The following is a 14,405-nucleotide window of genomic DNA, read 5'->3' as shown; positions in this document are numbered from 1 at the left end:
ATTTTTAGCCCAATGTAATATGAAATGACACTTTTAAATACACAAAAATAGATTTCTGAAACGCTACAGAAAATCCAAAAATAAGTTAGGCTGTTGGATAAATGTTTTCTAATAAAGATTATGATATAAACAGAAAATGACTGAGCTTCTGTTCATGGACTTTGGTGTAATAATACAACCTACCAATATCTGCCAACATCTGTTTCCATTTGGGGGCCTCAGGAGTATCTGGGTTCTCTTCCAACAGCTCTGTCAATTTGTCTTTCAACTCCTGCACTTTATTTACATTTTGCTTCAGTTCTGCCTCAAACAACTAACAAGGAAAAAAAAATAACTACATTAAAGTAAGTCAACATTAAAAGACAAAAACATAATTATGATAGAGCATTTTTTCCTCTAGCATGACCAAAAGAGGAAAAAAAAATCCACTGTTAAATGCTGAAGTGGGTGAGTATCTAGATTCAGGAGTTAATTTTCCTTTCCTCTTCTTAGCTAACTTTCAACCTTGAGATGAAAGAAACCCACAAATGAGGAATGCTATAGCTATAGCAATAATGACTCTAGTCCCCATTTCTGAGGAAGAATTTCATATTATTGTCCAATGAACCCATTCAGAAAAAAAAGGAAGATGTCATTCTGTAAGCTTATAATTAGTAAGTAAAGCAGTCTCAATAAAGGCTTCCAGAATTCAAGAATCTATTATTGATTAGCACTTTTTTTGATAACACATTTAAGACTTCGAATATAGGTCAGTGATTTGGAGAAAATTTCAATCATTGCCACCATGTAAAATCATTTCCTAACCTTGACATTTGTAAAAAGAAACGCCATCCATTAAAGAAAAGGCAGGTATTAGCTTAGTCACCCTGTTTTATACTAGACAGAACAAATCCCATTAGTATATTAATACTTAGCCCTTAAATAAATCTTTTCCAATGGGTGACTGGTTAATAACCCAGACTAAAGGTAGCAAAGTCATTTATACCCAACAGTTCTCACATCTTGATAATGTTCGTGTACAAAAAAAAAAAAAAAAAAAAAAGGCAGGGCTCCTGACCACCAGGATTCAGCTCTGAATTCTAATCTATTCTCTTTCATGTCTTCAGTAAATGTACCTTATTCTGTGCAACTTGAGTCTTCACAGCTTCACTATCTGTAGGTGTAGGTGTCTGATGCCATTTTGTTGCTGTTTTGTTCATTTTCTGTAACCACTGCATCATTGCACTTGATTCTTCCTGAGCCTTTTGCAATTTGGAGAGTTTAATATTCAGCTCGGCCATTTTGTCCTTGAGTAAGAGGCCAAGATCTTCATAATCATGACTTATGTCAGTCATATTCTTTTTAATTGGCATTAATTCTAGAAGTAAGCAAATAAAAACGATACTGACATTTTCAGGGCTTTAATAGATAAAGCTCTAGAATTAAAAATGCTTTACATGATAGTTGCTTCTATTTTGTCAGTATTAAGCCTACTACCATAATGTTTTAGAGCTTTTAGAACTAAAAAGTTAATCTTGTAATGCTATTTAATGAGAACTAATATAGAAACAGTGCATAATGTAAGTGAAATTAAGTAGGCAATTAAAATAAAATAAAAAACTAAAACTATGAAATGTTACTTAGTAATTCCTCAGGTGCCAAACTCAACAAATTAGCTCAAACAGTATTATCCCAAGGGACAAAATATCTCAAATTAACAAAAAAGAAGGAAACAAAACCAAGCGCTAAACTGAATTACTGGATTTCACTAATTCCAGATGAACAAACTACATGGACTGCTACACAAAATACATTTATGAATATGTGAATATTATATTGAATAGTGCCATTTTAATTCAATTTTTAAATTTCTATATAACTACTATTGTCCTCTAAAAAAGACTTTCTCTCAAAAAAAAAAAAAGATCAAACTACCTTTAATCAATAGCCATTTAAAACTATTATTCACCTTTATTTGCCAAAAATTCCTGAGTATCTGTGGCTGTTCCTTCACCATTTATTATTACTCCACCTGCAAAAATATTAACATTGAAATAACCATAGATTTCCACAGTATTTCTATACACATATAGTGGGTTGTTTTTAAATAACACCCCATAAATAGTAATTAATTTAAAAATGCTATTACTATTTAAGAGAATGTAAGATGTTGATTTAATTTCAAAGTCAAGTGAAGATCCAAAGCTTAAAGGTCTAAATTATGTCCTCTCTTCTTTGTAACACCCACTTTTATAGTAACACTTCTATAAACACTAGAATTCCAGCAAATTTATATTATATGTATTAAACATTAAACATTAATTTATAAACGAATTTTGTGATTAAGTTGCTTTAGTGCTAAAGTTACTTTACTGCTAAAGTTCATGAAGCTCCGAAGGTGCTTAATATATAAGTGTACTGAACACAGTGTAAATGATTTGACAAAAGAACCGCCTTACTTAAGGAGCTGAAAACTGTCTGGTGCTGCTCAACAAGCAGTTACAGTGTTATTATGGGTTTAATAAATACAGAATAATACAAAAAGACATGAAAGAAAAGAGTAAAAATAAAAAACAAAACCCTACTACTAAAACTACATTACACCAACACAGAGACAGGAGAGCACTGTGGTTAGGAGTACCTGGGCTTTGGTGTATGGCTCGCCTGAATTTACATCCCGGCCCCGCTAATTATTAGCTGCGTAACCAGACAAAGTAATCACCCTCACCCATCTACACAGACTGGTGGTGATAATAATACCTAAATCAAAAGACCAATGTGGGAATTAAGACAGTTAACTCATCACTAGCAAATAGGAAATACTTAGAGAGTGGTAAAGTATTATCGCTTTTTATTCCATAACCAACTAGTGTTGGCACTTTTTCTATAATCTAAATATTAAAAAAAATCAATTAGCCTTTTTCATGCTAGTATCCACTGACTATCTATTCAAATCACAAAAATATTTCCCAAAATCAACCACGCAAGACCAGGTCTAAACAAATAAAAATGAATTATCATTCTGAATGAAGAATCATTCTAAAATATCTGACTCTTACTCCACATTTTGTCCCTTTTTAAAAAATCACACAAAATGTTATTTTTAAGTTGGAAGCAAAAATATCATATGGATGCTTAAGATTAATTGTTACCATGATTGGAAGTTACCAAGAGTAGGGGAAAAAATTACTTTTTACTTACTGCAAATATGAAGTGGAAATAAAGAAATAAAATAAATAAAATACAACAGAATTCTTTTTCTTGGAAAAAGAAAAAAAAAAGAAAGAAAAAAAGATGTCAGGAAATCTGATTAGCAGAGAAAGGAAACACCATCACCCCATATATAATATGAATATTCCCTGAAATGGGATTAATAGAGCGGAATAAATGGTTGGTTGAGAGAGGCCCAGCTGGAACATCAGTATCACAATAGAGGCAGCTGGGGGTCTGGTCAGACCAGATAAATCACAGAGGCCAGATAAATCACAGAGGACACTCAGAAACTCACAGAATAAAGATATGAGACCTGCCACCTGTCTATTCCTGGATCTTTTATTTAAAACAACAACAACAACAAAAAACCCATAAAATTGATAACAATATAAACAGGTTCTAAACTTAAAGTTATAATCAAAATTACTTAAATTCATCTTAGAATCAATATTTATGACCGACTTCCTCCTTTTGTTGAGACGAGTGGCTCAACCATGATTTAGATTGTGATTTACGTATGCTGGCTACCACATTATGTAACTGTTTTCTTTGGGAATATTGTACAGAATAACGTAGATGGTAATAAAATAAGAGAAGATCACGCTACAGAACAAAAGCCTGTGTCCTTCCCTCACTCTTCTTTTCCTAGGAGACCAGAGTCATTTTTTAATCAAACATAATAATGAGAATAGAAATGTTTCAAAGAGAATTTAGGTATCTCCATTTAATTAAGGTAAAAAACAACAAATTGGAATCTGATTTTGCCCCTCCCCAAAATAATGCTCCTTATTTCCTTACATATTAAATTGGTTGCATTTTAATTGTAGTTTTTTTTAATAAAATGAAACATAAAAGGGATTTGAAATTTGATTAGTACAGATACTTTTCAATGGCAGCTTTAGTATGTTTATAGGTGCCATCTTTTTAATCAAGTTCATGTTGTATTTTGGAGGTTATTATATGCATTAATTTAAAAAATAACATACACAGATAAAAATGACATGGGTGGACCCAACTCCTGGTTTCTGCCATAGATGTAGAGCACATACCTGATTTAACTGCTGCTATTGCCTTGGCAGGGGTAGTCACAGCACTAATCAGGTTACATAGTGAGATCCCACTGATGTTTACTTTCTGAATCTCTGGTGTTTTTAAACTCCACTCTTCTTGTAATTTCTTGAGATACAAAAACTCATTATTTTTCAGTCTTTGTGATACTTCCAAAGTTGCACATTATAATTCAATCTCTCAAACATATATTAAAGCAATGATGTTTGTGGGCCCTGATTTGTAGGGATTTGTAGGATAGAAAAAGGTACCATCCCTCTTTGTTCTAACAGCCGGGTGACTGTTAACGCTGTTAGCAGTGAGAAGCGGGGCATGGCCCATCCTGCATTCTGCTTCTAGCCACAGTGAAAGTCAGGTTATTCCTAGCTGCCATAGGTTCCAAAGCAACTGTCAACTGTAAGTATGGAAAAGTGTACTAGGTAACAGCCAAGTTACTAGAGGAAATGTACTACAGACAACAAAAAACTTAACAGGAATTCAGAATTCCATTTAACAGTGAGCTTTAATCATCAAATTTCCAATAATATTTTTAAAAGATACACCTCCCACAAATTTGGATTGGAAAACTTGCCATAACTAGTCATGGGTTTTATGATTTGAGTCACATGGCAAAAGATGTGTACATTGTTTGTGCTGGAGACTCAGTTAACTTCTATCTTCAAATACTGGTTACAGTGATTTATCTAAGCTAAAGTAAGATGCTGAGTGAAGAGGAGGATCTTTTACTTAATGTTATGAGAGATGTTTTCAAAAATAATTGAAACTAAGTAGAAATTTAGTGGGGAAGGAAACTTGGATCCTGGAACAGTTAGCAAGTCACTAGTTCATTAAAAAAAGTCAATTAATTGAAAGATTGAAAGTTGGTGTTTTCCCTCAAAAGGATCAGTTAACCCCATGTCATGATTTTAAATAATATCAAAATACACAGTACAGAGTATCTAGCTGATACGACTTGGATAAAAGAAATCCAGCATTAGTCTTTAACCTATCATTACTCATACAGGCAAATGAGAAATCAGTATATTACACAATGATTCACCTTGGTTTCTTCCAAAGATTTTCTTAAATCATCTGCACCAAAAGAAGACTGCATAATGGGAATTCTTTCTGTTGTTTCTTTTATCCATGACTTTAGAGATTTGACAAGGACCTTGAAAGCATCCATCTGTTCTTGACAAGAAGACACAGCTTCTTTTCTAGATAACAACAATCATTCAAGAATTTAAGTCAAAAAAGGAGATACTGAAAAGTCCTGATTACCAATAAATATAATATTATTCCCATGTCAAGCTTAATATTAAGAAAAAGAACTTCCTCACCCACACCCTAGCCCTTCTGACACAGGAGGAAAGGTTTCATAGGTGACAAGTAAAAGCAAGCCAAGTAAAGACAGGAGCTGTTAAGAAATCTGTAACCAATATGCAATGGCACTGTAAAATGCTACATAAACTCTAAGACTACATAAATGGTTTTAACATTATTTAGAATCGATGAGCTTTTGATATGTCTTGCTTTATATAATGCTTAATTCCAGCAAGCAGAGAAACAAAAGGGAAACTTTTACAAGTCACTGAAATGAGAAAAATGAAATAGAGTGGTTTGTACTCTAGACTACCATCCTATTGGATGGGTAAACTGGGTTGCTTTAGGGAGTACAGACTGAAGTCTCCAGAAATGAAGTACAAACTAGTGACTGAAGAGTTTTAAATGGTGTCTTGCCCATGGATACTAAAGAAGCTCCACAATGAACTATGTAGCTCTCTCTAATGCTGAGCAGCATGGAAGGAGCACACATGTCCCACACATGAACTATGAGGGAGGTTATTTGGCACGTGGACGACATGTGCACCTTAAGAACTATACTCAAACTGCACATAGCTTCTGAATTGAGCCCAGAAAGCAATGAGCCATAAGTTATCTTTCAAGGTTATTTCTGCCTTTACAAATAAAAAGGCGATATTTGCCAAAGACTTCAGAGACTATAGTGGGCTTACATTATTTTTAGCAAATTGATGAACACCATTTTTCTTAAATAATACTTTCTACTTTAATGTAAGAAGTACTGAAATGCCCTCCTCAATATTTTTAAATGCACTCAATTTTAATAGAAAAGATTATCAAAACATAAATACACTTATAAAATAGTTCTAGTTTTACACTCAAGTTTTCAAAATTGTTTGATATTTATATAAGTAAATAAAAATAATTCAACCTAATTAGTATCAAGTAGGAAAAAATCCATTGTTTTAAGTGATGCTTACTTTTCTTTGATGGTGTCCTCCATTTCTTTGAATTTCTTTGACAAATTATTTGTTTTTTCAAAAACCAGAGCTTTATCTCCTGGCAAGCCTTGGTTAGCTATCTCCTTCAAAAGACTCTGCAAAACTTCAAGATCTTTCTTGTGTTCTAAGAATTGAGAAGTTGATTCCTATAAAATGTTTAGATATTTAGTCAGTATAATGTTGCCAGATAATAAAATGGCATTCCATTCAGGTATGCATGGGGCCACAATGGCTCCATTCATAATTTCACAGAAGAATGATCCTGACCAAAATCAGTACTCTAAATATAAATAATGCATATAGTAGGTTGTTTGAAACAGAACCTAGTAAACATTATTTAACTTAAAAAAGGCACTCTTTACATTTTTTCCCTTTGAGGGTTCTGTCAAGTAAGATGAGACTTACACTATCTATATTTGGAGAGTGTATGTGTGATAAATGATGTTCATTTCTAATCAATGAACAAAGGCTTCAAGGAGGAGCTGGGATTTGACATTAAAAGAATAAAGCACAGATCTTTATTAATCCATAAGCAATTAAAATTATGATCGCTAATTATAATTCTGCCAATAAATGTCTCAGCTTGTCTTAACTATCACCTCAGCCTGTGTATATAATGGAAGACCTACCTGCATATACTGAGACAATTCACTAACGTCTTTTCCTGGCACATCTGCCTCAGTAAGAGCCTGAGTTTTTGTTTCCAAAAACATGTGGAGCTTTTCTGAAAGGCTCTCAAACAGTTCTACTTTGGTTTTTAGCTCCTCCATTTTGGCAAGTTTCTCTTTGTGTTTATGACTTGCTTCTGAAAACCGAACAGACAAGTCCTTCATTTTGGCTTGCAGTGAGGATGCAGTGGATGGGTCCGTTGTTTCCATAAATTTCTTTACTTTTTCGTTCATGGCATTTATACTGCTCTGGCGACCTGCAATATCCTGTTCCAACATCTGAAATGAACCAAATATTGTATACAGTTTAATATGAGGTTTACAAATAATGTTACAGAGTTTTAGAAAATTACTGTTCACATCAATACAAGCTGCAACAACCCATGGCAAAGTTGCAACTGAATGACAAGTCTGATCTGTCCCTTGGGGAAACCCACCCCAAATCTCTTCAAGAGAAAGTGGAGAACAGCTGGCTAGTTGCCTGAAAGAGGCAAGAGGCTGCTGCTACGGAGCAACCCCTGAGATTTAATGGAGCCTAGGGATTATCCATGGTCCTAATTTTTAAAAGGCTAGACAACAACAAGATTGATCTGATTAAACTCATGTGCAGCTGGCAGAAACAATGATAAACAAGATAGGGATCACTGTATACACAGGCCCTCTATAATGAATGATAATATTCATGAAAAAGTATACAAAGTTCTTTCTATACTCTTTCACAGAAAAATTGTTTTGCACACTTGCTTTCTGCAAGCACTACTTTCCACATGGTTACATTCGAGAAACACTTCTTTTTTCTATGTCTTTAAATTTATCTTAAACCTACCCATTCTTGGGAGTTTATTAAATTGTTTCTTTCATCAAGAAACTGGACTTTTTTCTTTATAAAATATCACTTACAATATTTTTGCTGATGATATCCTGAAGAGCAACAGAGTTTAAGGGCACTTGACCTTGTTCTTTCAGAGAACTTTCCACACCTCCCATCCAGTCCAGCATTTCATCCAAGCCATCCTGCACACTCAGTGAGCGAGTCAAGGTTATCTGGAGTTTTTCATTTCGTTCATTCACAGACTTGGACAGATCATCATATCTCCCAACAATGTCATCTAGTCCAAACAGATTAGAAAATTGTTAACACAAAGTTCTCTTTGCCCTATTCCTTTTCAAAAACACACTAAACTGAATCACAAAATTTCCACACCAACACTGAAAAAAGAAAACAAATTTTAAATAGTAAATTTCATAGTGGATAATCAGCGCATGACCCAAAGCTTTAAAAATAAAGACAAAGAAAGAAAGAAGAGATCCCCATGGCAAATGAAAACTTGAAATCTTAAAAAAAAAAGTAGTTAATATATGTGTCTGCATTTGAAAAAGATTCTGGATGCATGAACATATGAATTGTCCCAGAAAGATGAAAGAGTGGTCCAAACAGCAAACCTTTGGATAAATATTGGTTCTCAATCTGTCACTTCAAATTAGTCATACTTACTGATAGCTACATAACCAAAAAGATGACAGTCACACAGAGCAATTCTCAAGAAACAACACACAATTATAAAAATTTATTAAGAATTAGCCTTTACATTCTTTCTCTTGCTCTCTTCTTTCTTTCTCTCACTCTCACACACAAACACACATACACAGACACATACAAGCTAAGTTTTTGTCATCCTTCACATTCTAAGCAGAATACACAGTATACACAGAAATTGGCAGATGCAAATGTATATAGACAATAGACCATAATGAAAATCCATTTAAAATAGAGAAGATTGAAGGTTATGTTTCTAACATACACAAAAACTGAATATAATTGAAAAGTTTAATAGCAGATAAAAGGGAAAATTTTTTAAAAAAGTTAACAGGTTAACCCATCTCAGATAACATAAACTTTACTTTTAATTCTAAAGATTTATGATGCTAAAAAAAATTTTTTCTTGATTAATTTTCACTTGGCTATAAAGCTCTACATTTGAAAATCCTTCTATATTTTAGACCAATGACAAGTTCAAAGAACAATGGTTTCTAATGTATTCATCATCGTTCTCTGTGGAAAGCCATCTGTTTTTAAATCATGAATTTAATTTATCACTTACTGTCTAAGAATTCCAAAAGTATTTCAATTATTCCTGAATGTTTTAGTCTGCTACACTGTAGAATGTTTCAGTAGAATAAAGTTTTGACCTGAGACATCTCTAGAAAGAAGAAATATTGTACAGGCTTGTGTTTGATCCATGGAACATATTCCATATAAATAAACATATTTTTCTTTGGCAATTTTTCACTGAGCTTAATGTAAGTTAAAGAACATGAAGAGATGATCATGTTCTTGTCACTAAGACACAATTAGGCCTATAAGAATGCTGACTGGAGTAGGGAGTCATATTTAACATGCACCAAGATGCCATAAGCAGAGAAACAAGCAGCAGGCTCAAATATGAGCTTTAACTGAAAGTCAAAAAAGCAGACACTGCATGGCAGGTCCCGACTGGCTGCTTCTCAACCAGCAGCTCTGCATCAACAGGATGAGTGACATCGGCAATCTTTTCAGTCACTGAGAGTTCATTTCCAAGCCAAGTCGATTACTTCAATATAATTAACACATTGTGAGGATTACTGTGTATTTCTCTAGTGAAAAAATATTGTCATTTAAGTAAATTCTTGATTTCAGTAATTAAGAATTATCTTAGAAAAAGGTACAGAAACAAATTCCATCATAAGGAAGTTCTTTTTTAAAAGTGGTTGATGTTTCCTTGCAAGTCAAATAGATCTTGAAGAAATTCCTCTATGTTGAAAATTATGCCAAAGAAAAGTCTTAAGAAACTGTAACATATGGATTTTTAAGCAAAGACAACTCAACTATGTACATTTAGACTGCAATGGGAAAAATGTCAAAATGCCTCTTCACACAGATATAAGATTGTCTTTCTTTCTCCCTCAAATTCTTATGACCAAATCCTTTAAAGCAGTGGTCTCCAACATGTGATGCACAAAACGGTGTTGAAATAAAGGAACAAAATGTTAGAACTTCCATTTGTATTTTTTTCTTATCCTTTAAAAATTTACATTCTTGTGTTCTATAATTATATATAACATGATATGTGTATATAATTTATAAAATATATGTGCATATGTGTATGCATACTGAAAAATTATTGGCTGATAGGAGTGCATGATCAAAAAAGTTTCACTGTATAAAGGATAAAAAAATGGTTTCCCCTCTACAGAGTGGTTTTAGAAGAGCAAGTTTTATCCCTCTGTTTATCTAAGATTGCTACTCCATTTAGTTCATGCTCTGTTTGGGGTGAAACATATCTAAATCATCGTCTGTGGAAGTTTTTTATTTCACACATAGTAATTATAATAATAAACACAAATCACATGCTAAATATTATGAAAAGCAGCAGTCAAAGCAAAAAAAAAAAAAACATACAATAAGACAATAAATAACATTTATTGATAAGTCACTGTGCATTTAGCATTAACTAAATGCTGGGATAGATGCAAAGAATAATATACAATAGGTCTTCTCTCAAGAAATGCATCAATCTATATGAGAGGAAACAAATGCATCATTTTAACTGTGTACAAGTTCCAGATTTAGTGAAGAATTGGGGTAACTGGAACCCTAAGAAACCACTCAAAGACCTCTTCTGGAGAATGAAGAAGTGGGAACATTGTTTAAGCAGGGTCTCTCAACCTCTTAAATCCATGCTCCCACTTTTGAGAAGCACAGATCCCCCAGAGATTCTATTTTGGCCCTAGGTTCAGAGTCTACCTTCTGCCCAATCCCATCAACCAAGAGAACTTTGTTAAGTTCTACTTTCTATAGCGTACATTATATAAATAAGGAGTTTTTGTTATATTTAATGGATATAAAATTACAATTTGCATATACTCTTCTCAAACTACACAGTCCCCACCCCTGATTTTAATATATCTTCCAAAGAAGACATACCTTCTTCCAGATGGAGAATCACCATTTTACATGGACAGGGCACAATGCAATATACATTATTGAATATTTTCTCTATATTTACTAGAATACCTTCACACAGGATGTCCCTGTGTGACAGGAAACAAGAAAATGAATATCTTACCCAGTGTTTTCTGGATATCATTCTTGGCTGGAAGTAAAGATCCCCTGGCATCTAAAAGCACTTCAGCTGTTTTTTTCAGTTTTTCTACAGCAACCTGCTGACTGGATATCTGTCCTTGCAGAGCCTGGAAGATAAAATGTTTTTCAATTATACTCAGTAGGACTAAATAATAGATTTTCAATATGACAAAAATGACTTACAATGCCATAAAGTTAAATTGGACAGATTAAAATTTTCATCATTACCAACTTCCTCTTTAGTTCTTGGGTTCTTAGAATAAGGCCAATTATAAAAGTAGCATTAGCCAGTCAGGATAATATTACGAATTCAGTCTTGAAATAAAACCCTTGAGCATATATATTCACAATAATTGGCCTAGTTCCTCACCCTGCAACCCTCTAACCTTAGCTGGAGTTCCTCCCTTCATCACTACTTCTAGGTTTTGTGAAATATTCCCCACTACTACCACCAACACACCACAACGACAAAACAACAAAAAAACCAAATGAAATTTCGGGGATCACTTCTGACTTCAGGTAAGGAGATAATTAAGGACTTCAATTCATGAGATCATGACTCAATACTGAGTTATAGTTATTTTTGTTCATTCAAAAAGTTAAACATCTAACATTCAAAATACCTTGTTACGTTTTATGAAAATGCAAAAATGGAACAGAAACAAAGCTTACCCACAAGGATCTTACAGTCTAAGTTAGGAAGTGACAAGTGCCAAAAGTGAGCCAGAAAAGTGCTACTGGAAGGCAAGAGGAGGAATGACTGGGGAGGGAAATGTAAGCCACCTCAGTGGTGGTAGCTTTGAGGTAGGTCTTGAAGAAAGTATGAACCTGAGCTTTCATAAAGAAATGCAGAGTGAGAACATTTCCCACAGAACAAACAGAAGGAACAAAGGATAGGGGCAGAAAAGCTACAGGAGAAAGGAGACAGTTTCATCCACCCTGAGGATGTAAATGGGTAAATAAATGGAAATAGGGCAGGAAAAGTAGATGAGAGCCGGATGTTAGAAAGCCTTAAACATCAGACTGAGGCATTTTCATTTATCCTGTAGCAATGCGTGGTTATTCATGGTTTCTGAGTAAGAGGCTGACATGCTCAGAGTGGTCCTGTAAGAAGGTTAAATTTGTAGCACTGTGTAGGGTGAATTAAATGAAGAAGAAATGAAGTAGATATAACAGGTAGGGAGTAACTTCAGCAACAACAAAGTAACAAGGGCCTGTCTGGACTGGGGAAGTGCAATCTGTTACACAGATAAGAGTTGGGAAGACTCCACAGGACTTCATAACATTATTGAAAGCTAGCTCAAACTCAAAAAAGCCACATTTCAAATTTAAGTTAATTAAATTAAAGAAAATTAAAAATTTAATTCCTCAGTTGCACTAGCCACATCTCAAGTGTTAAACAGCCACATGTGGCCAGTGGTTACCAAATTGCACAGCACAGATATTAGAAGATTTCATCACTGCAGAATGTTCTATTAGACATCACTGCTTAAGAGAGCAGGAAGAAAGGACAAAAGCAGAAAAAACTGGAGGAAAAAAGTTTCCAAAGTTTTTGATTCTATTAACAGAATTTGTAAACAAAAGTGGGGGCAAGTTTAGGAGTAAAGAGAGCTTCTTTTGGAATCTGTGACTTCAAAATGCTTTTAAGACCTTCATATATAGAGAAAGAGCAAAGCTGGAAATGGAGGAGGTTCTGAACACAAGTTGGAACTAGACATAGAGAATTTAAAGTTAAGATATGTGATGAGACCACTAAAAAGCAAAAGCAAGGAAACACCAGAGAAGGGGCTCATAAAGAATCATGGAGAATACTTATATTTATGTGATGGGAGATGATAAAGAGATAGAACACATGTGATCAGGGACATAGAAATGGGACCAGGATAATTCTGTCACCGACGCTTAAAGGAAGAGGGAAAGTGGAAAAGATCAACAGTGTCAATTGCTGCGGCAAGGATAATGTAAACAAAAAGCACTGAATAGTGAATTGGCTATTTGCTGAACAGAAGTCCCTATGGATCTCTGAGTAGAAAGGAGAAGGTAGGTAGAGGCAGGAACCACAGATAAATCTTCCACAAGTCTGGGCCTCCATTCCTAACACCACTGACAGATCTCTGTCCAAATGAACTGACACCACAGGCCCAGGGCTTTGGCTTTAAATTCATTTGAGCGACTCATGCTCCTCCTTCTAGTCTCACAGTTGGATTTCAAAATTCAAATTCTCATATGTCCAACTGTATGTTAATGCATCCCTGGCCATGAACCCAGATTTCCAACTGCATATTGAATGTTTCCATCTGGATGGTACATGGTCATCTCAAATTCAACAAGCTAAAATCTTACCTCATCATCTCATTCTCTACACCTGTACCTCTTCCTAGGGTTGCAGTTAATTAAGCAAGATGTAAACCTGAGGCTCCATCTAGATTTCCATCTTCTCTCTCAACTCTCCTTTCCACATGCAAATCAGTCACGGAGCCCAAACAATTTTTCCTACTAAATATTTCTTAAATCAGACCTCTGCTCTGTTACTTCTGGATCATTGCAGGATAATCTCTTCCAAGCATTACTGAAATATCCTTCTATCCTTCCTGCCTCCAGTATCTTCCCTGATATAGGCCCCAATGCGTTCTATCTGAAACACATATCCATGTTAGGCCCTGTTTAAAATCTTTCAGTAGCTTCCCAATGCCTTCAAAATAAAGGCTAAGATTCAAGCATGCTATAAAAGGTCCAGTGAAATCTATTTTCTAATGCTATCTTCAATCTCATCTTTCTCCACTTTCTATTCCAGAAATGTCCAACAACACAGCTATTTCTCAGCCCCCTAATTTTGCTCATGCTAGACCCTATGCCTTAACCCATTTCTACATACCAATCTTCTCTTGTAGCCAATCCTCCCTCATTTCTGAGCCTGGCGGATATTCACCATTTAATATTCAGCTGGGAAGTGTTCCCTAACTCTCTCCTCACTCCTGATTGTGTCAACTGCTCCCCTCAAGAGCTCTCACAAATGCTCTGTGAATATTACTGGATTTATTAGTTTCTGCTATCAAACTGTAACCTTCTTGA

The 14,405-nt window shown here is 34.6% G+C and overlaps 1 protein-coding gene across 25 annotated transcripts in view; it reads right to left on the bottom strand.

The window, feature by feature from the left end:
- Window positions 1-14,405, bottom strand: part of DST (dystonin) — a 489,857-nt gene that overhangs the window by 104,384 nt on the left and 371,068 nt on the right. For all 25 annotated transcript variants that reach the window (XM_037843232.1, XM_037843222.1, XM_037843223.1 and 22 more), the window contains 9 exons: window positions 11,317-11,440; window positions 8,111-8,319; window positions 7,172-7,489; window positions 6,522-6,688; window positions 5,300-5,456; window positions 4,242-4,368; window positions 1,949-2,011; window positions 1,116-1,357; window positions 184-313 (listed from right to left, as the gene is read on the bottom strand). In XM_037843232.1, the coding sequence (XP_037699160.1) occupies window positions 184-313; window positions 1,116-1,357; window positions 1,949-2,011; window positions 4,242-4,368; window positions 5,300-5,456; window positions 6,522-6,688; window positions 7,172-7,489; window positions 8,111-8,319; window positions 11,317-11,440 (1,537 nt within the window). The remainder of the gene's footprint in view (window positions 1-183; window positions 314-1,115; window positions 1,358-1,948; window positions 2,012-4,241; window positions 4,369-5,299; window positions 5,457-6,521; window positions 6,689-7,171; window positions 7,490-8,110; window positions 8,320-11,316; window positions 11,441-14,405) is intronic.

The sequence above is a fragment of the Choloepus didactylus genome, chromosome 7, assembly GCF_015220235.1.
Source record: "Choloepus didactylus isolate mChoDid1 chromosome 7, mChoDid1.pri, whole genome shotgun sequence".
In the NCBI taxonomy this organism is placed as follows: Eukaryota; Metazoa; Chordata; class Mammalia; order Pilosa; family Megalonychidae; genus Choloepus; species Choloepus didactylus.
This window is presented reverse-complemented; position numbering and strand designations above follow the sequence as displayed.